The following is a 23,574-nucleotide window of genomic DNA, read 5'->3' as shown; positions in this document are numbered from 1 at the left end:
CCGGGAGCCCGGCAGAGCCCGGCAGAGCCGCGGCCGCCCCGTCCTTACCGCGGAAGGGCGGCAGACGGGGACGAGCTGAGGCAGTACAGCCGCCGCCGTTCCCATGACGACCAACTCACAGACCTCTCGCGAGAATTGCAGGATTCCGCCTGAAATTGGGGCGGCACCATAGTCGGGAAGGGGGTGACAGTGAAGGAATTGTTCTTAGCTTTTTTTCAGGGATGCAAATATAATCGAGCTCTCACTTGCTCACGAAGTCTGAATCACCAGATAACTCAACTGAAGTCTGTATTCTCCGTTCTGATAGAGAGAAACGCTGTATGGATAGTGTCCTTCCCCACCTTTCCCCCCGCAGAGAGTTGGACTGTTCCAGGCCCGTTGCCGGGGTGGCGGGATCGCGGCGCTGCTGCTGGAGCGTCCGTGTCCGTGTTTGTGTGGCGGGGCCGGGCTGAGCTGAGCTGGGCAGTGCCGGGGAGTGAGAGAGGGGGCCGTGGGAAAGGGAGAACCGGTCTCCGAGCCCGGCTGGGACTGCCACCGGGACGCAGGGCGGCGACGGTGGGCGTCCCCACGGCGGGTGTCCCGGGCAGGCTCGGCCTTCTCTGGCGCCGATGCCCTCAGCTGCCTGGGCCCGGGGGCGCGCGACGCTAAGCACGAATAACGGCAGCGGCGTCTGAAAAAATGGGTCACGTTTAGCGTGTGCTGTCCGCGGGTAAGTGGCGTGCAGGTACAGAGCTTAACGCTTGGATTTTCCAAATCTTCGGTGGGAAACGGCGGGTGCTCGTGTCCCCGGCAGGTGGTGCAGCCGCCCTCGCCTCGCCCCTTCTCCTGCTGCCCTGAGCCGGGGAGGGTGTGCGGGGCTCAGTGAGGGGGGTTCCTTTGGAGTCAGCGTTAAAACCTGTTAGCGAGGGTGCTGCAGGCGTGAATTGCAACCGTTTTCATGGTAGGATAATTCTCCTAGCCGCTGTCTTTCCTGCTTCTGTAAAAGAACAATTTTTGAAGTGTTTAATCCAACAGGAAGTTACTGTACTGAGCCTTTTCAATAATATGCCTATGCTGTGAATTATCACTGGTTTTTTTGGTTGTCTAGTCTTCTGCATAAATTGTGTCATGCTTACTTGTACACAAGGATAATTGAATGACTTTTAAATAAACTCATTAAAACTTAAAACTAATACTGTGGTCACCATTTTTTACCTGAATATTCACTAAGGAATTTAATTAATAAGGGGAATGTAATTACCTTCTGTGGTGTGTTGACCCTGGCTGGGGGCCAGGTGCCCACCAGAGCCGCTCTCCCACTCCCCTCATTCACCAAACAGGGGAGAAAAGGCACAACGAAACGCTTGTGGGTCGAGATAAGGACAGGGAGAGATCACTCACTAATTATCGTCACGAGCAAAACAGACCAAACTTAGAGAGGGAATTCATCTGATTTATTACTAGGCAAAACAGAGTAGAGGAATGAGAAATAAAATCAACTCTTAAAACACCTCCCCTCACCCCTCCCATCTTCCCGGGCTCAACTTCACTCCCGGCTTCAACCTTTCCCCCCTCAGCGGCACAGGGGGACAGGGAATGGGGGTTACGGTCAGTTCATCTCACGGTGTTTCTGCTGCTTCTTCATCCTCAGGGGGAGGACTCCTCTCATCGTTCCCGTGCTCCAGCATGGAGTCCCTCTCACGGGGTGCAGACCTTCAGGAGCAAACTGCTCCAGTGTGGGGTCCCCCACGAGGTCACAAGTCCTGCCAGCAAACCTGCCCTGGCGTGGGCTCCCCTCTGCACAGGTCCACAGGTCCTGCCAGGAACTTGCTCCAGCGCGGGCTTCCCATGGGCCACAGCCTCCTTCAGGTGCCTCCACCTGCTCCGGCGTGGGGTCCTCCACGGGCTGCAGGTGGAATCTCTACACCCCCTCATCCTTCCTCCATGGGCTGCAGGGGGACAGCCTGCTTCACCATGGCCTTCACCACGGGCTGCAGGGGGATCTCTGCTCCGGCGCCTGGAGCACCTCCTGCCCCTCCATCTGCACTGACCTTGGTGTCTGCAGAGTTTCTTACATCTTCTCACTCCTCTCTCCGGCTGCAAAAGCGCTCTCTCTCTGTTTTTCTTCTTCTTAAATATGTTATCACAGAGGCGCTGATTGGCTCGGCCTTGGCCAGCGGCGGGTCCGTCTTGGAGCCGGCTGGCATTGGCTCTGTCAGACACAGGGGAAGCTTCTGGCAGCTTCTCACAGAAGCCACCCCTGTAGCCCCCTGCTACCAAAACCTTGCCACGCAAACCCAACACACCTTCCTAATCCCATCCCTTTTTCTTTTCTACATCTAAATAGGATGTAAGGATTAATTCCTGTGTTCTGATTAACTTGTAAAAACTAGAGACAGTTACTGGCCCCTAAAACTTTGATACCCGTATATATTAAAATCAGGCTTTCATTGGCAGCAAAAATTTACAAGAAACAGTTTGAAGAAACAAACTGCATCTTGTTCAAAGTAAGGTTTTGATTGATAAATTTTTCTGCCAAAGTAAATCTTACTTTGTTGGGGGCATGTATTTGCTGTCTGCAGTAGTTTTTATTGATGCTTACAAGTGTGGCATTTTACTGTCACATTCCTGGAAATGCCAGTAAGAGAAGAACAATTTTTCCTGGTACTTAGTGTAGTAAGGATGCAATGTGGTTTACAGTTAAGAGCTGAAGACAAATACAGAAAATACACTAGTGAACCACGTGTATTTTCGCCTGCTTCCTCAGCATGCTGAGCTCTGGGTGTGTTCAAATTCTAACGTAAATCCTGTGATTGCTAATGCACCACCAGAGCGGTGTTTGGTGTGTGTGTGGTGCTTCCCAGATGGTGCAGATGATGATTTGAAGCAAAAACAGAGGACTGAATTTTTACATGTTGAGTATGTAAGGCCAGCAATGACAATGAGAAAGCAGTAGAATGGACAATGTAGTCCAGAACTAGCTACGCTAAAATCTGGCTTTTGCTGTATTGGGATTATATTAGCTATGAAAAATGAGGTATAGAAAGCAGCTAGGTATAAATACCCCAATATTTATTTAGTTCTACAGTAGAGTGTACATGCTCAACAGCTGACAGAGTTCGACTTGCTATCAGCTTCCCATATTACAGACTGCCTACAGCCTCAGAAGAGCCCATGAAAGGAGAGTGTCCAGCTCTGCATGTGGTAACAAGCGGACATAAAACTCCTTTGAAAGCGGAGCAGAAATAGGCCCCTTACTGCTGCTGCTTGTCCACATAGCATCAGTGAAGGTTTTCCATGAGGCTGTCACACCTGACAGTAACAATGGCTTAGCAGGGATATTTCAAACCACAGTTGATCTTCGCATCTGTGAGTGTTACATGTCCTAGAAGACTCAGAGAGGAAAAGAAGAGGTTCAGAGTTCATCACAAATCCTGCAGATCGAGCCAGAAGAATCTTCATCTCCAATAAAAGGACTGAACTTTGTAAACATCATTGCATACTACAGAATCTCAAATATTGTTATAGGTGGCAGGTGTATTTACAATGAAGTTTGAACTAGAAAAGCAGAACAAAGGGTGTGATTTCCTTTTTTGCCTTTCTAGGAATAGGTCAGATTTGTTCCGTGATAAACTAGATACTTCTCTGAAGTATGATGATTTAAAAAATAAGGGTTGAGTTGGAGAAAACTCTCATGTCTAAGAAGGGCACAGCAAGAAAAGCACTCCAAGATGTGCTTTACATCCTAAAAGACAGGTTACGACACGATGAAGATGCATTTAGACAAGCTGTCTTGATACTCAGAACACAGTCACCATAGTAACAGAATTAATTTATCCTTTTCTTCCTAATACAATCAAGAAGAAACACAAATGGGGGGCAGGGGGGAATATAGGCAACTTGCTCCTGGTACTGCTGATCTTCATACACCTCTGCAGAACAGCATTTTAATACACAAATAGATAGCAAAAACACTTCCATTCTCATACAGGTTGGAGGGCAAATTATCAACTTTTGTTTAATGCTTATTAGTTATTTGTCTGTGATGTTTTTAACATCCTTTTGTGTACTCACCTGAAGTAGCATTACTTTACCATAGGCAATATTTTTAAGGTAGACAGTAACAGTTCTAGTACTCGCATCAGGACAAGCACAGCTAATTTTCATTATATTAATTCCCCTAAACGTTAAGGGAATAAACAGACCCTTTTCGAGCAAAGGACAAATAGACTATGTATCTGTTGATTGGCATGTGCCAAGTCAAGGGCAAAAACCCAGGAATATTGGGCCATACTCCAACTTTTCCAGAAACCCTGGGTGAGGATGAGTAGAGTTCTGCAGTATGCTCCATCAGCAATAGTGGTACAGCATCGTAACCATCAGCTAAGGAGGGAAGGCTAAACTAAAATGCTGAGTCCAGACTCAGTGGTAAAACTGCCATTGTATTTAATAAAGCCAGGTTTTCATTCTTTGACTTGCACTGGGAAAGGTCCTGTCTTGACAAGACTGTCTTCCACGCTGCCACATCTTCTTCTGCTGGAAAACTGCAGAGTTTAGGAAGCAGGAGCTCAAAACGGATTGTGTTGAGCTGAAACGTCTCAGTGCCGTGGGGTGCAGTGTGTTGGAGTTTGCTGCCGGGCAGGTGCAAAGAGACCAGAAGAATGAGATCCTGCAAGTCTGTAAGGACCTTCTTCTGTGGCTTAGGATATTGTCCAGGCAAAAAGCAGAGGGTTCAGTTTTACAGAAATTGGGGGCACTCCTATGCACGTGCAGAGGTGCTTCCACTGAGAGGAAGAATCCTTCTGTATCCCACTCTTGTTTTGTTGTCCCTGAAGAAAGCAATCAGAAAAATCAGCCTCCACATACTCTTCACCACCTTTGGCTGGTTTAGCAGCTTAAAACCAGATGTGGAACAAAGACCACTTTGGGCTGGTTCCTGCTGTTCCCCCTCTGTGTCCTCCAGGGAAGAATCAACTTGCTCATGAGTGCAAGCATCTGCAGCTGGAGTTCTGCAATTTTCTACAAGATGCGTTCTGTTGCATTGTGTTTTCCTAAACTGTCCTTGAATAACAAATTACTGGAGATTGCAGTGACTAAACTTGTGGTCTCAGTTTGATCATTAAAGACATCATTGTAACTTGTTTAGAAATCCTGTTAATATCTCTACTTTGCACAAAGTCACTTCAACTAAAATAAGAAGAGGTAAGAATGTTTTAAGTTTGAAAGCGATGATTTCAACAATATCTTTTGGGAGGGGTGAGTCCTTTATGGCGCAAAAGAAAAAAAAAAAGAAGAACCATTGATTATCTCATACTGACTCCTACGTCGTTTAAAGCACAATTACACAGTAACTTAGATAAGATTAGAAGGCAGGGATTTTGCTTTATTTATGTTTACATTCTTTACCAATTTATGCAGTGCGAGGTCAGGTGAAATGAATGAGAGGAACTACCTGAGTTCTGTGGGACCAGTAATCACCTCCAGAGCTGGTGACCTTCACAGCAGCTAGGGGACAGCTCCTGTTTAGCTGGAACCAGCTGCTAAGTCCCAGCCCTACTGATCTGGAACCACAGCCTGACTTTCCTCTCCATTCTTCAAGATACAGGCAATGGATACAGGAATATTTTCCCAGGAAACAGGGAGCAGAATAGAAGAAAACTCATTACAGAAATCCAGCCAGCCTCTTCTGCAAAAAATTATCTATAGGTATATTTTTAAAACCAGAACAAATGCATTCATTAAATTACTACAGCTTAACAACAATTAGATCCGTTATAGAGTAGGATACTTGGGAAGTTTCTAGAAACAACAGCTTTTCTCTGGAAGTTTATCCCATTGTGCAAAATACATTGTTCCCAAGTAGCCAACCAATAAAGCATTACTTGGTGCTGAAGGACTGTGTGGTTTGGGGTTGGTTTTTTTAATTTTTACATGATGTTTGTTTGAATTTAACAATATTTCTTGAAGATATCTAGGAACAGTAAATTGACATTGTCCCCATAGTGTTTTCATCCTTTTTAAAGGATTTCTTCCTTTGTTTAATATGAGCTCCATTTTCTGTTTTTCTCCCCTAAGTGCTAGAATAATGAGTTGTAACTTTCCTTCCTCCAAGTTTATTCTCCAGTAGTAATATTTAGCTTTTACACATATTTGCACAGGCCAAATTACCCTAGGCTTTCACTTCTTCAATTCCCACAGCTTTGCTTTGTACTTCATTTTCTTTCATCAATAATCTGGAGAGAAAAATTTACCTTCCCAACACCTGTGGTGGTTAAAAACAACCACCATAACAAAACAACAACAACAAGAAAACCCAAACAAACACTTTTGCTTATCTTTAATGGGATAATGAAGAAAAAAACAAGTCTTGGTTTTTATTTTTTTTATATATTGGATGGAGAATATTTTGCCCAGTAGAAATCATTTGAACAACAAGCCAACAGACAGCAGTAATGACTCAAAGTTACCACTGTCTTAGGTGAAGTTAAAAATCAAATTCTACAAGTCAAATATTCCATCTTGCATAAAGAGTCTCCTGAATTACTGTTTTCTGATGACAATTCTAGCCCAGAGGCTGTATTATTAATTTTACACAGATTAGTTTTTCTATGCAAAGATGTGCTTTTTGTGTATTTTTTCTACTTCCCTTAAACATTAACATGGATAAACCGTTGAAAGAGGGACTAAAATAAAACATTCCCAAATAATTCTTCAGGTATGGAAAACCATCTTAGTTAATTTGCTGGTGAAAGGTTTCAATGTTTTCAGATATAATGTGCTAAAAAAAAATACAAGCAAGTTTTTACATGTGTCCTCTTTGAAAGAAAAAGATATTTTTATCTCAACAGTCGGAAACCACCACAAACCCCTTGCTTTCCAGATATGATAAAATTAAATTCTATGCAATTTGGCTTTTTGAATTTATCATTGGCATTTCATTCAATGTGAGAGTTGAACGTTCTTTCACTAACTTTGAAAAAACAAACACTCCATTGAACTACTTTTTATCAACCCTTAAAAAAAATGTCTGCTATGGTACTTCTCTACCTCTGCCACAGAAGAAACACTTTTTCCTGGAATATTTCTTCTGTCTGATTTCAGGCAAGCTATGCCTGCCTTCTCATCCCTGTACGTAAGAAGCAGGGCAGCTGGGGTTCCCACCACCCATCTGGAGCCATTGAAGACTGCTCCTCACTCCCAAGCTGAGAAGTTCTAGAACTAGCAAGAAGTGAAGAGCACTGAAACCAAAGAGGAAAGGAAGAAAAACATCATTTACACAGTAATTTATAAACTTTTTAAAATACATTTGTATTAAAATATTTGCTTTAATGCCTTGTAGAAATCCACCACCTTGGAGCCATTGGAATGCTGACTTTCTTCAAACATGTCAAAGGAAGAAGAGGTACATCTCCAAATTCTGCTTCAGCAGAATTTTTTATCACTTTTGCCATTAACCAGTTGGTTTTAGTAAGATACTGTGAATTTGGCAAGATTCTTCACCTTGTCCTTTTAAAAGTATGCTTTAAAGAAAACTACTGTCATAAACAGTCAGTAACTACAGATAAAGGTTCAGCATGCACCAAAGGGCTAAAGTACGGGAGAACCACAAGGCGTACACAGATGTCACAAGCTTGTGCTTTTAAGAAACTACCCACAGAGACAACAGTGAATACAGACAAGGAAGAAGGAAAGACTACTTGCAACAGAACAAGGATCAAAATGCCAGGGTTACAATAATTTCAGGTCATCTAACAGACTGATATAGCTAAAAGTCACAGTCAGTATAATCAAGACAATATGCCTGTGATGATGCAGGGGGGGCAGGCTGCAGTACGATGCCTGAACTCTCATAGAAAGGCTGGTGTGCTGGTCTATGATGGCCTTTCAGGGACGGCATGGCTGATTCACTCAGGAATTAAGTACCAGATTTAAAAGTCTCCTGTTCATACACCGAGTGGTCTGCTCTGCGAGACGAGTGGAGTAGGATGGCTGGTATCTATATCTGTGAAGGTAGAAGGAAAACCTCCCTACCTCTGACAATAGTGAGCAACGGCATGAATAAACCTTGCCTTTTGGGGTCTGTTATCAGCTTCCTCATCAACAGTTCAGTACAAGGCTACTAGCATTTCTGACCCATTTCTTTCACTTGCTAGCTTTCCCATAAGGAAACAGCAGAGTGCACAGGCAGATGAGCCTATTTTAAGGTTGACCCCTTGGTTACTTACACAATACACACATTACACTCTTGGGACGTTTGTATATGCCCTTTATCACAGGAGCAAAGTGTTCTATTTATGCCCTTGGCATATACGTATTTGTTTACTGGAGTCAGAATTTGTCCTGCATGGTCTCCAATCCAGTTTTTACTTAAAACTACAAGAATATATGTTTTTTAAAAAACAAAGGTCTTTCTTAGGTTTTACACACATGACAATTAGGATATCCTTGGCTTGCTGAAGTTTTAAGCCAAAAAATAGTGGTTTAGGTTTTTAAAAAGTTCAGATGTTTGGCAGATACTTGGTAACCAATTTATGCAAAAAGTCCAGCAAGTTTTATTTTTAATACTGATTTAAGAAATGTGTTCAAGAGAAAATAGATGTACTTAATACTCCACCTTATTTCATTAATGAAATGTGCAGAACCTTGCTGAGTCTATTTACAGGAGGTTAGGACTTACCCATTTTGCATGTCTCCTGCTCCTTACAGCCTTTCCTATTAAGTTACTTTGATACACAGTCCATTTGAATACAACACAAGGTTTCCCAGCAAACTGACTGCAGTATTTCCATACTTCAGCCATATGTGTTCACAAAGCCATAGGTACTTTTTGGAAGTTAATCAGGCAGGTATCATTGTAGGGATTTCACAGATAAAAGAATCACCATCTTTTGATATGTTATTTTCATGAAAACATATTAATAAGGAACACTTGTATAAACGTTTCCTTTTTGTGTGTTTGTTTGTTTATATTTGGCACAAAAAAATCAGCCTGTAACAAATTTCAGCATAACAAAGATCCATGGGATCACACATAGAATAGAAGGTGACCTTCCTCTGTCACTTAAAGCTCCTGTTCTTACTAAGAATCCACCTTGGGAAAGATACTGACTTTATTGTTTCTGCTGATTTTTCTTTCTGCTTTACACTTAGGCTGTTTCGTCTGGATTAGCTCTTCAGGGGTATTCCCCAAAGGAGGCAGGAGTCGTTTCTTACTGTTTCGGTTTTCTGAGAGCCACTGTGGAGGCAGCTCAAAGGGTCCAAAACCAAACTGCATGGAGTATTTGTCATTTACCATATTAGCTTCTGTGGGCACAGCTGGCACCACCTGAGCTGCAGAGTCTGCAGTCGTCTGTGGTATAAATTTGTGAACCGAAGTCTCTCCTACCTCTAAACTGGTGGTAGGAATTTCTTTCTGATGAAAGTCACTAGAGCAAATGGATTTGGTCTCATTCTCCTCATCGTCCATTGGCTTGAAGATTTGTTGTTGCCCAATATGAAACATCTCCAGAAGCTGGCTCCCCGAACGGACACTGTGCTCCAAATTAGCATCTACCACATCACTCGAGCTGACAATGTTTCTCCTGCTATACTTTCGGTGCAGCTGTATTATTGTCCCCACTAAGCACTTCCGTACTGATTTGTTAACAGTTAAAAATAACAAAGGATTGGCCAGCAAAGAGACCTTGGGCAACCAAATGGCAGTGAGGAACAAGAAGACTGAAATATCTGAAATATTGAGTATGGTGCGGTAAATCACCAAAGTCACATAGGGGACACTGCAGAAAATAAATATCATAACCATGGAAAGCAGCATGGCATGAAGCTCAGCTTCTCGCTGGGACGCATAAGGGATAGAAATTGTATTCTGAGGGGTCCTTAAGGCAGCTATGATGACTTTTTTCTTCTGGCTGGCACTCAGTGCCCTGCGAATAAGAATCATAAAGAGAAATACCACAGCCACTGGTACAATCACAGTGGTGATGTTATAGATGACGACGTATATCAGGTGGCCAAGGGAGTAACTCCAAGATTCGGAACAGGTGGACATGGCATAAATATCAGACACATTGGTCACAGCAAATACTGGAATGCTGGCCACTATTGCATGGGCCCAGATATAGATAACCAAGTCTCGGGATTTTGCATCGGATATTTTTCTTTCCAGAGGGTATAAAACAGAGTAGTACCTGTCAAAAAAAAAAAAAAACAAACAACTGATACAATGCAAAGAGTGAAGTCTACAAAGAGCACAGTGCTTATGAGAAGCCTCTCAGGGGCTGTCTGAGCATAATGCCCCAAATCCCTAAGTAAGTGGGTCGCCAACCGACTACCTGCTTAGGAGAGGAAACCTTCCCCACCCCAAGAGTCTGTTTCTCCAGGTCTGTCTGTAGGAAAAAATTGAATATTCAAACTTCAGGCTCACATTATTGGTGGTGAACAAGTCTTTCAATAACTGGGACTATATCACTTTGGCTGATGTGCACGAACATTATTTTGAAGATTTCATCATTTACTTACTTGTAAACTGGACAGTATATTGCACACAGCACAAAATTTTAGAAAACATGATGGAGGCATAGATATGTCACATTGAAAGGCCGGGCTCATAGTTAATTTGAAAAGCTGCTTTATGATAGATTTTCTCTCTGGATATTTGGAAAAAGCTGTTGGTCACAAATTGCATGTACCCATCTACTGGAAGTTTTACTGGTTAAGGGCAAATCATACGCTGTTCCAGTGGCAACACTGGTGTGCATTTATCAAGACATTAACATTAACGTAAGAGACATATCACTTTATTAGGTATACAGTTTGTTTTTGTAGAGCTAATGTATTCTGTGGTAAGACACAATAACAGACTAACAAGTTTATCTAACGTATAAATCCACTGTTTTAGTAATATAAACTGTATTAAACCAGTATCTACCCTTCCTTAAAAATATCTAACTTACAGTCACTGTCAAGGTAATACAGGGATATGTGGAACCAGTGACTGATAATAATAATAATAATAAGCAAAATGAATGGAATCTAAAAACTTAGACAGTCCAAAGGGCCAGTTTTGTTTTAGACTGATCTTCTATGTACAAAACCTCTCTGAATTAATTTGGGTTGTAATAATATTGTTTGGGATTTTTAAAAATAAATCTACATTTGAAATTTGAAATTGATGGACAATCTACCTCAGGCATTGGTAAATTCTTCTAACAGGCAACAGCTTTCAATTTCCACCGTATAAAATGCACCTTTGTCTACAGTCTGAAGTTGTCTGCTTTCAAGTTCCGTCACTGAACAAGAATTATTAACAGGAAGAAAGAAAGGATAAACACTTCTCTGAAGACAAATCTATAGACTCAAAGTCCTTTATAAATGTCCAGAGGTATCAAAGTAAACTGAAAAATAAAGGTTTTCAATGTTACAAAGAGGATTATTTATCGCAATACATTCTAGAAAGAAGCTGTACACTGTGAGCGAAGCACTGGAACAAGAGCAAGACCAATATGGAAGGGAGAAAAGGGTTTCGAAGGGAGAAAAGAAAGAAAAATCAAGGATCCTGGCAAATATACTCTCTTACCTGTCAAGAGCAATGGCTGGAAAACTAAGGATGGTGACTGAGCAGAAGACTTTGTGCAGAAACTTGGCAATTCTGCAGAAGAGCATTGTATAGATCCACCAGCAGCAGTGCGGACTGGCACTAAGAGCAATGTCAAAAGGCACACAGACAAGGCTGGCACAGATCCCCGAGCAGGCCAAATTCTTAATGAATCGGTTTGTTACAGATTTAAGTATCGATGTTCTGCAAGTTGACCACAGCACCATGATATTACCTGTAAGTAGAGACAGGAAGGATAAACAAAGAAAGAAAAATAAAAAAAACCCAAAACCAAACAACCACTCACTCCTTAAAACCAGTAATAACAATTTTAACAGATTTGAATGTTCCCTAGTACTGCAAATAAAAATACTAGTTTGGTGTTTGCCAGGAGTAACTGATTTGAACCATCACAATGCTCAAACTAACAAGTCTGTAATGCTCAGTGGCTTTATAAATCAGATGACTGAAAACAATTACTCCCCAGCTATCTCCTCCCAGCTCCTAGTAATGAATGAATTAGGGAATTTCAGAGGCAAATGCCTAAGTCGGGTACCCAAACCATGGTTTTAGATGATTATATTGACTCCTGCATTAAATGAGCCATCCTGAGTATTGAAATATAGTAATTTGCTAAAGTGCTCATATTTTAATAACTAGTGCATAATTCTTTGTTAAAGATAAAAATACACTGGAAGTAAATATAAATATAAATATTTAATCTGTTTGTCTCTGTAAGTGGATCACAGCAGAAAAAACTCGATGCACATAACTTCACAGAAGTACACAGAGAATGCAGCCCTCTGTTTTGGCTACTCAAGCCCTACACATTAGTTTCAAATAGGGTGAATGGATGGCAGTGAAGCAGAAGTACAGAAAGGAACCAGCATTAGCTAAGACAGCATTTATCTCTTATCATTGTATCCTATTCTATGCAGATTTCAGAAAGAAATATCATATCATAGAAACAAATTTTCCATCACAAATTTCCCTACAATTCTAACTCACACAGTAACAGCACAAGAGTAAATGAAGCAATCTGTTCTCGCTACATGCAGCTCTGGGCCCTTTCTAATGCATACTAAGATGCCAGAAAACTCACACTCAGAATATAAGATTTTATCTCTCCGTTAAAACCCTGTCTTCAGCAAGACATTTGCTTTTTTTTTTTAATGTAAAAAAAAATAGTGCTACCAGGAAAAAAAGGCTTAATAGAACTGTGCAAAAATGAAGATGAATTTAAGATTAAAGTCTTACCTTGAATGTCATAAACCACCCACAATTCTCAAAGCTTTTGCCACTTCCAGTTAATACAAGTTAAAGACAATACTACAGGTGAAGTAAATGCAGACACCCACGATATGACCACGGAAATGCCTACTTGCCCAAAGTGCATGTTATGCACACAGAAGGACCCAAAGACAGGTCAGCCCACGATGGCTGGCAGTGAAAATCACAGATCTGTACTTCACCACTTGCTGCAACCTGCCTGGAGCACACTCAGCTCCACAGACCCGACATACACAGAACTACACCGCACGCTGTCTCAGCAATAGCTGTTTCTTGGTCTGCCCAGACTGAGAAGGCCCTTTCCCCTGTGTCTGTAGGGGCAGAGGGGGGTGATCTTAAGGAGGGAGAGGACGCTGAGAAGCAGACAGCCCGCTCAGGCTTCCCCGCTCCCTGTTATCTTGGCTCTGGCTTTACCCTCCCAGGGCAGGTGACACACAAGAGGCAGCAAACTCTTACACCGATCAAACACCGTGGCAGACGCTTTCTGTGGTGCTCAAGCAGATGGAGACGTACTAGTGTAGAGCTAAGGAGGCAGGAGGATCTCTGCTAGCACAGCTGAGCAGGGCATGCATATTCTGCATCACGGAACCCGGTCCAGGCTTTCCACCCATGCCTGCGCAGACACCGTTTGGGCTCAGGCTCCAGCACCAAACGCTTGAACGTTTTAGTGCCATCTTCAGCCGGAGCATTTGAAGACTCGCTGACAGCAATTGGAAATGCAAACTTTAAAAGTGCGTTAAAACTGGAAGGCAGCAGATGAATGTGCAAGGCGACCAGAGCAAGCTGGAACACATTTTTAAATATACGTGCAGATCATATCTTTCTAAGCAAGTTGTCCAACTGAAACTGAAAAGTGCCTAATGTTTCAGCTAAACGTTTGCCAAAAAACCAGCACAAAACCATGTAAAGTTTTCTTGGGGGTTTCACAAGTATTCTTTGTAAACTTACAAGGCGTCAGAGTTATATTCAGAAAGCATTCACCCGTTTACAAAATGATCTGACAAGGAAATGAAAGCAAACATACTTTATACAACTCTCCCTAGTAATTCTTCACAGTGGTTTTAATGGAGAAAAATCTCTAGTGGAGCGCATATCTCTTGATGGTACTATCCCCTAGGCTAATTAATTCTAATGTACTTTATTAAATACCTCTCTTTCCGTAAGACACTAAGCAATAGACAGTCATTAAATCATCTTACCAGACAGCAAATCCAAGACAAAAATAAAGTGTAATAGCTCACTGCATGAGACTGATTAAACTACGTTCAAATTTTCATACTGAAGAAATACTGCAATCATTCTTTGTTATCCAGTTCACTGTGTACCGGGAAAAAATTGTCCTGAATGACAGGTATCAGTGAATTAGTAAAATTCTTAGCATTAGCCAAATTATGCAGCTGTGCTCAGTGCATAGCTTGTGTGCGAGCTAATTGTTTTGCACTAGCAGTAACTACATGGTAAAGGCCAGTATTACATTAATAAAATGTGATTCTCCTTTATTTTATTCCTCCTGGAGACGTGCTGTGCAGTACTACCAGACCAACCAAAGCATAGCTACCAGCATAAAAATACTGCTTGACAAGACAACTCCATTTACTCTGCCGCACCTGGACAGCATGCAAAGTAGACTTTAGCTTCCTACCGCCAAGAACCGCATGTTGTTGATACTTTATATTGTTGACACTTACCAGAAGCTCTTTTGACGTGAAGTGTTATTAATTTATGAGGCAGTCAGATTTGTTAGTGTTTTTGTAGGGTACCTACAAATATACACAATGAGAGAAAACAGCATCTTAAGCTGCTGATTGAGATATGAAAAAGCAGCTGCAGTCCCCCACACGTGTCTCTGTTGGCAGTACCATTCTTGGGCTTCATTTTTCCTCTCACCAATAAAGAAAGCCAAGTTTTTATTTGCCGAGTAGAGTTTTCCTATGGTTGCCCACATAAAATGCCAGCAAGATCATATTCTTGCTCACATGGACAATGGGTATACCTACTGGCAAGTACCAAGAAATGTGAGAAAGTCAAGTTTAGCTTTTTGATAAAACAGTGCACCATTTCAATAGAAGCATGCAGTATTAACTTTAAAATCTAGCTCACAGATGTACTATTTAGGTCTGCAGTACTTGGATGTCATTTGGAATTCAATTTTCTATATATTGTGTCATGTGTCATGCAAATTCCTTTTTGGTAGCTGACAAAATAGTGAGTTACATATTTACTATCTGATGTGTTTTAAAGAATGGAATCATAATCTGGTTTTGGCAAGTGTTTTTGGCTTGACAATATATTCCACAGGCAGTATTCATTCAGTTGTATTTAAAGCTTTCTAGGTTGCTAGGAGATATTCAGTCAATCAAACCACTTGCTTTCAAAAATATCTCTAACTCTCCAGTTACTAAAGAAGTATGTCTCACATAGTAATAATATATTATTTAAATGCCCTGGAGTAGGGGAGAAGCTGGTTTTTTTGTTGGTGTGTGGGTTGAGGTTTTTTTTAATTTAAATCTTTCATCTGGTTTGAATTGCATTGATTTTATAACCTGACTTCCAAAGCAAGTTTCACCTCTATTAGAATTAATATAAATGAAGAATGGAAAAATAAAAGAAATCGGAGGAGTTTTCATTAATACTTCAGAAGCTGCTAGAGAACTCCTGAGCTATTCTTCTCTCCTACAGAGGAGCTTCATTCAAGACTTCAGATTTCCAACTGCTGAATTACTTCTACAACTTATATCATGGTGTCATTTATACATTAAAGAGTCCCAAGGAAATGAAATTAGCTGTGGTACTGACTGATACTAAATGGAAGTGGAAAGAATAAAGCATTAAAAAAAAATTGGTTCTAAGATGAGGAAGAACTCTTTAGACAGACAAAATAAAGTCAGAGCCTGAAAGGGGAAAAAAGGATAAGCAGAAGTGCTCACTTGGGACACTGGAAAATTATTAAGTGAATATCCCTCAGGGAAATATTCTTTTGCCACTTGCAACTCTAAGTAACTCGTATATTAATAAGCTGCTCTGATGAACCAGATCGGCTTCAGTATAGACTGGTAGATCGTTCTGCTGATGCCTTTAAATCAAGTGTTGCCTTTCATGCATCTCAAAGCCACTCACTCAAGAGAAAAAATTACACCAGAAACATTGCACAGCTTTAAATATTAAGAAGCTTCAGAGCAAAACTGCATGCATTTCCCATTTCATTGCTCCTCCTCTTTCTCCAGCAACTCTTTTCCATGGAAGAGGATAACAACGTTCCAGGCAACCAGGTAATTCAAGAAGCGTTATAGCAATTGCGGTCTGAATCTTTTCACAATGTCTAGAGGCACTTTTCTCTTCTGTATGTATCACTCATTCACTGTTGAAACCAAGAAAGACACCAGTCTAACTGATCTAACACCAGTATTCTCCTTGGCCTACAGCTGTACTAGGCTGTTGCACCCCCACCCAGTGGGCAAAGCTGTCACGTTCTTGGGTTAGTTTCTGAAGTGTTTCTGCTGGATAAATGTTCCAAGGCTACATAACCTTGGATTCAGTCTTCATAACGGGACTGTACTGGTTAGCTGGGAGGCATCCAGGGAAAGTTGGAGTGAACAAGCAGCTGGAAAATGCAGCATCTTGCTGTTTCCTGTAAGTCAATACTGCCTGGGACACGAGTGCCGCTTATAAATGACCAGATGTGACAAAGTGTATCCCATACTGGTTGCACAGAATTCCACCACTAAAAGATCAAGTGTTTTTCATTTCAAAAGGAAAAGTGTATCTTTGGTCTTCTCAGAGAATGAGCTGTGTCTACATGAAACCCTTACTACACCTGACGTTAGCTGACAACCTTGTCAGTACACAGACTGAATGAGCAGGAGGTAAGTATCCAGCTTGTCTCTGCCTTTGAGAATTTCTCCAAGTAAACAAAGAGGAATAGGAAAAATTAAAGGTAACCACTGCATGAGAAGCAGCTCTTTTCACATTAGAAAAGGCCTGCCAAACAAGGTCAGAGTTCATTTTATCCTCTTATATTATCATAACTATCAACATTCAATAAAATCTCCATGTGCTATATACCAATTCAGATTGAAAGGATGATTGTTTCCAGTTGTCCCCTACATTTTCTTTAATTGAGAAATATCACAGATAAGCAGCCACACGGAACATGAAGTTGCACAGAAGTACACTGCAAAAATAAATGTAACGGTCCAACACAACATGCCGCCCAGACATCCTTCAAGACTTTAGTGTTTGAAGTTCACTGCAAGGAGTAACATTCTCTGAGCATGAAATGTTATCACAGTGCATTAGTCTGATTCAAAGCAGCAAAAAATATATTTGCTCCTCTTCCAAGTTGTACCCTCCTCAGATTTCACTGCCAGACCCAAACTGTTGATGCAGGCATCAAGAGCTGAGATAGTTTTGAAATACTAGCTCTTAGCAATAATTCAAATAATGTGAAAGATTCTTAATGATACCTTTAACAAGCAGAAGGACGATCCCCATGGAAACCAGGGACTGTTATCTAAAACAAATGCATTTGCCATGCAGTCATCCAAAAAAAAAAGAAGAAATATTGCTCTTTGTCAATTAACTCACAGAACTCAACCCATTAGCTGGGCATGACATTCATTTTACATTTTTGTTAACATTAATCAGCACGTAATTGAATCAAAACAAAGTCCACACTCCAGCAAAATCCTCCTCCTCACAGCTTGCCTTCCTCTGCTTGCTGATTTCCCTCCCATCCAGAGCGGGGTTCTGGGGATCCAGCTGTCCTTCCCAGTGGAGAGCTGCTGCATACCCCACCCACGCTCAGTGCAGCGTTATGGGCAAGGAGCGGGCACCCCTCTTTATAAAAAAACAAAGCAGGAAGCAATGAAAAAGGTTAGAAACTGGGATTTAGCCAATATGACCTTCCATTAAAAACAATTAACTGAAAATGTCACAGGTTCTGTCAACATGATGAACGGGATAAACTTCGCTTGTTGAAATACTAAGATGATTACATTCCCAAACCTCAAACTCTATTTTATTATTTTCTGACATATTTTGAGGAAGGTGTTTTCCACAAAACTTACCCTGTTAAAAGACAGACCTCACTCAAAAAGCAGTTCACTGGAAATATTTTTGGCAATGCATGATAGGTAGCTATCAAATACCCTTCTCATGTTAAAATGTATGTTGTTTACTTACTCATCTCCAGAATGAACTGGGAGGTATCAGGATACATGTTGGCTTACACAGCCTGAAGCAATGCATAACTTTATCACAGAATGAGAGAATGGCTGAGGCTGGAAGGGACCACTGAAGATCTTTTGGATCAAACCCTGGCTCAAGCAGGGCCAAATTCTTGTAATTCTTTCTAATTCTTGTATATTTTAGTTTTAAAAAAGTCATCAGACTTTCAGTTAGTCATCAGACTGACAGAATTGCCTTTATAGATGAAAAAAAAAAAACTAAACTAAAAAGTAAACTTCCAGAAACCAAATCCAACCTTTTTTAACATTCTAGTGACCAAGTTCAAAATTCAGTGAAAAGTAACAATTGCACTTCAGTTAAGAAGAACAGGCAATAAAATAATTTGTTGTTTCAACACATTTATTTCATTTTCAGTTTGTGCAATGAAATGTTTTATATCCAAGATGAAGTGTCTGCTGCAAGAGAGCTACCTTGGAACAAGGTTTGCTGTATACCGAACCTTTTTTCCTTCATAAAACAGGTGATCTCTTTAATTTTAAGATAATATTTCTCACTCCTGTTCTTAGAATTCTCATTCACGTGTTCCTACTCCCACCATAAGTATTGATTTAGAAGTATAATTATGTAAGAGATTTATCAGCATGGAGTATCTGGTCACCAAACTCAGCTCAACTGAACTACATCAAGCATGAATTTGCGCAGTACAGAGTAGTTACCTGCAGAGTGTTTCAGCACAGACGTAAATTATCTTGGAAGCCCTTTAATTTAGAGCGTAATACTTGTCCACATGGTTTCTGTTCCCAAGAAAGTGTCTAGTTACAAAGTAGAAAAGATTTTAGGGAAGGAGCTAAGTCATAGCACTTAGTCCCAGAAAGTGAATCTAAGACTTCCTTGCAGGAACAGGTAAGTCATTGACTTTTGTTGCACTATTGCCTAGGACTAGTCCAAGGCCAACACCTGCCTACACAATCCACTGGCAGCAGCTGCTGTGACTTGTTGTGAAGTGCAGATGTAGTAAAGTTAGAAAATATATATGAAGAAATTTAAAACTGTTCTTACAGCAAGCGTAACTTGTGTGATATGATGGTATTTGTAATGTCAAAATCATTATGGGAAATGATCATTAATATAATTCCATTTGTGACTTTTTTTACTGTTGTCTTTAATATTTTATAAATTTATTGTCTGCAGGCAGATTCTAAAGTAACTGCATCATGCTAAAGGTCTTGGATACCCACTGGTGCTTCTTTCAAATATATCTATCTGAAGGAAGATAAGAAAGTGCTGCACTGATAATTCTCCAGTTCTTCATATCCACTGCCACTTACTCCCACTCACTTTTTGTACTTACTGTCCCATTAAATGGACAGAATTTCTGGGCAGGAACAATCATTTTCTCCCTTTCGATGAACTACAGTCCTTCAACAGCCACCACGATCATTTCAGCCAATCAAGGAAATAACCAAACCCGCTTATTTTGCTGAAGCACACTTGACTTGCCTGAATTCCTTGCCTCTTTTAAAACCGATGTCCTCAAAGAACCTGAAACTCTTCAAGCTCCTTGGAAGGAAAAAAGTTTAAATAATATTGCATCTGCTACTTCAGGATCTTGGATTGTTCCCATGTCAGGAAAATATGACAAATGTATAGCATTACCTTTGAAACCTAAGCTAGGAAATTAAAAACCTGAAAAAAAGAATGTCCAGATTTACTGCTCTAACCATAACAGGAATATAAATCTTTTCCAAGTTATTAACTTTTTGAATCACAACACCTAAGGGACCAGCTTGTTTTACTTATTGCAAAAATATAACCAAAACTTTTTAAACCCAAGGACTTTGCATGACCTCCATGAGAGTCCTCCCATGACATAGGCATCAACGTTTTTGCCTCCTCTATAGAGGAAGGAAATAAAGGAAATAGATAGAGAAGAGGCATAGAAGAGGTATTTTCAGACGCTCCTTTTTTGACCTGACTTCACCCACATGCACCTGCAATTCATATGCAGGCATGCTGGTGCTGTTAAGGAGATGTGGTCACTAAGATGTGACTTCACATCGTGGATGCGGCTCACCTTTGCTTCGTTTACAAGGCCAGACCCGGTCCCTAGTAGGTCATTCCAGGAGAAACCTGCAGGACCCCTGTGTCCTCTCTGTGCAACACGCCGAAGTCAGATCTAGGAGGAGACTGACAGTTTTGCATTTGTGAGGTTGTGGAAAAACTTACATCTTCTAGAACAACTCCAGCATTTGGCCTGGGCTATAACCTGCTCCAGCATCCATAGCAGACACCTTCCACTTTGGACCTGACGACCTCCCGTGCTGTTCAGAGTCTTACTGCCTCCTGCCTTCACCCTCCTCTCCGTACAAAATTCTACCAGACCAGAACACAACATGGACATGGTCCAACATCATGCTTATGTAAAATTATTTTTTCTGTATCTAATACTTTTCCAGTTGTTGACTCAAGATATTAAGATAAAACTTGTAAAAGAAATTAGTTGCTGTGCCATACTGTAGTATAGTGGATATGTGAGATCTATACTGTCAAATAGTATACAACCAACTGGACAAATTTACTAAATTACTGGTTAGCTGATCTTTCCTGGCTTATTTATTGACAAAAAAAGCAGAAATGCACACAATTTAAAATGAATGAGACTTAACAGAGGACCACAATTTTAAAAGCCTGTGGTAATTACTAGTAGTTGGAAGACTGATTTTATATTTTCCTTTGTAATTGAGGCTATCTTGCACTCTTGATTAAAAAAAATAATTCCTATCCATTAGCACCAATTTTCTTCCTCCACTGCAGCTGAAATTATAGTTTGTAGCTGAAAGACACCATAGTAACAGCTATTTCATAGAGCAGAAATTATTTTCTGGCCTACCTCACAGTCTTGTGACTCTTTTTTTTTTTTTTTTTTTGCTTTATACAACTAAGAAAGATCTGATGTCATTTCTGCATCAGTTTGACTGTGCTTCCCTTTCTCCAAAGCGCCAGGTTATCAGAAACAAAATTTTATTCTTTATATAGTTTTGCCATGCAGCCATTCACCAGGTCACCAGATGGGCACATTTGCTCTTGATTCTTTATACACAGATGTCTTCAGACAGAAATTACATATGCTTAATACGTCCTGTGCAGTGGGATTAATTTACATTATATTTAGAAATAAGCTTTTTTTCCTCCCTCCACAGCTGATTCTGTAATGAATGGTTGTCTCTGCTCCTCCCAGCCTTGTCAATGGATTCAGACAAGATTCGCCAGGAAGAAGTAGAGCTGGGGACTCTGACATGCATGTCTGAAACACCCTGAGTTATAAACTGAAAAAATCAATACGACCCTAAATCTAATACTATTAAAAAAAAAATCACATGGAAAAATATTCTGTCTAGTTAGCAGACTGAGGCATTTCACTGAAGAAATATGAATTTACAGAGCCAAATCAGATTTATTCCAACTTGCCATGGGTACCTCGGGGCAGGCAAGGTGCTTCACCATCAAGATCACAGTGACATTTCTGCCCTGACTGAATGCAAGAGGTGGGGGTTTGGTTTGGGGTTTTTTTCCTTAAAACATACAGAGCCTTGAGGTAAAATTTGAGATTTCGTTGATCGATCATTTCACTTATAAAAACTATTCTTGATTAAGACTATCCCCAAATTTCCTCTCTCATTTTTCTACAGTCCTCCATCTATAACAATTCCACTATAGGACTTTTGTAGTGCTCACTCTCCAGCCTGCTTTCTTTTACTCTTTTAATAACTGAGTTCCCTTTTCTTTGCTCAAAATCCTCCCAGCACGAGATACTGCTGCTCCCAGGTCCATTCTCTGCAAGACAGCACTGTTAAACCCAGAATAGCATTGAGGCTTAGTGAAATGGGCCACAATCATTCATCTTTCAAATGCCTTCACAGAAAACACTATGAAAAATTAAAAGTATTGCTTACTGTTTCTCTTTTATTAAAAAAGCCAGAAATTCAGCTTAATCCACATTTTGTATCTCCTCAGCAAGGCCTATGGGTAGTAGACCATCTAATCAGGATTGATGACTCAAAATCCAGACAGATATGCCCAGGATTGACTGAAGTAAAGGGAACCAGATTCAGTTACACAAACTGAAGAAATACTGAAATTTTTCTTGACCGTAAGAATAAGAAATGTTTTTAAAATTCTAGGTCTGGACACCTTCTAGCAACAAAATAGTTCTGAGGGTAAGACAAGCTGTAAAACTGCATAACATTCACCCCAAATAAACCCCTGATGTGTGGAAAGAATTTTTAAGTTTTCTTTTAACCTTCCAGGAATCCAGATGACTGCCCTACTGGAAAAGGAAGATAACATGGTCACTTTTACTGTAAGCCTCCTTTTCTTCCCTAGCGTTAGGAATACAATTAGCCATCCATATTTGGACTTCATAACTTGCTGGGCAGAGCAGAAGATATTCTACACTGAAACCTGCCATAACACTGCCAAAACTTTGCCATATGTTTCCTTGCACTAGAGTGGGCTTACAACCTAGCATGGGCTGATGACATAAACTCCCTCATCAATCATCCATATGCATTATAAAATTTTAAACTTGTGTTTTGCTGATAGATGCAGCTGAGGAGAATCTTTTTGCTGATATATTGAATGTTTAGGTCTATTAATGTATTAAAATCAAACTGATTTCAATATGATTTTTAAATTAAAAAAAAGATACAAAGCTGGAACAATGTAACCTAAAATTGATTTCTAGTTTTATTTTCTGAAACTAAAAAAATGTTTCATTGTCTTGCTACATATATATAACTCGATAAGGTCTACCATGTATTAGCCAGATGCATACAAAAATTAAATGAACCTAAGACACATGTAGCATACAACTAACCCTATAAAAGACAGCAGACACCCTCAGAAACGAGAGAGAAAAAACATACGTGCATACCCTACCTCTTCCACCAAAGAGGACTGCACACAGGCAGGGACTTGTTTGATTGGGGCAAATCAGCGAGTGTATGAAATCACTTACAGCTTGCTGTGTTTTCCTATACACATCTACAAACACGTGCTCATTAGCAAAGCTTTCCAGGGTTCTTGCATCTGTTCTCTGCAGTCATTTGTAAAATATTTCTTCTTGTGACGCAGGCAGTAAATCCACAAATAACCAAGATGTTAGCTGCTGTATCATTGACCTCTGCCTATTAAACATTCAACCCACTATCGCTACAAACCAAGGCACATATTATTTGTATTGCAGCAGTTGCCTTTCATATTTCTACATCTCTCACCCACTTCTTCTCTTTTGCTTTCCTACAAAAATTACCATGTCACAATGGTTGGGAATGCTTGCATGATACTTTTGCGTAATTACTCCTCTCTTGTACTGAATCATCCACTGTCAGCAGGTGAAAATGTTTCAGATCTCTCTACACCATATGGAAACAAACAAACAGAAAATAAAAACAATCCATCAATTTCTCTTGGGTTCTACAGACGAAGTAGCAACAAAAATGTATGCAAAAAATCTATAGTGATTT

At 40.5% G+C, this 23,574-nt stretch overlaps 1 protein-coding gene across 3 annotated transcripts in view; it reads right to left on the bottom strand.

Moving 5' to 3' along the window:
- Window positions 1-3,036: 3,036 nt before the first annotated feature.
- The window catches only part of GPR176 (G protein-coupled receptor 176), a 51,929-nt gene continuing 31,391 nt past the window's right edge, over window positions 3,037-23,574 (bottom strand). For 2 of the 3 annotated variants that reach the window (XM_054827247.1, XM_054827249.1), the window contains exons 2-3: window positions 11,555-11,807; window positions 3,037-10,166 (exon numbers count right to left, since the gene is read on the bottom strand). In XM_054827247.1, coding sequence (XP_054683222.1) covers window positions 9,059-10,166; window positions 11,555-11,807 — 1,361 coding nt within the window. In that variant the 3' untranslated portion in view covers window positions 3,037-9,058. Of the gene's footprint in view, window positions 10,167-11,554; window positions 11,808-14,550; window positions 14,603-23,574 lie in introns of those variants that run through there. The other variant, XM_054827250.1, reaches the window with a different exon arrangement.

This window comes from Grus americana, chromosome 5 (genome assembly GCF_028858705.1).
Source record: "Grus americana isolate bGruAme1 chromosome 5, bGruAme1.mat, whole genome shotgun sequence".
Classification (NCBI taxonomy): Eukaryota; Metazoa; Chordata; class Aves; order Gruiformes; family Gruidae; genus Grus; species Grus americana.
The sequence above is the reverse complement of the archived record's forward strand: the minus strand, read 5'-3'. Positions and strand labels throughout refer to the sequence as shown.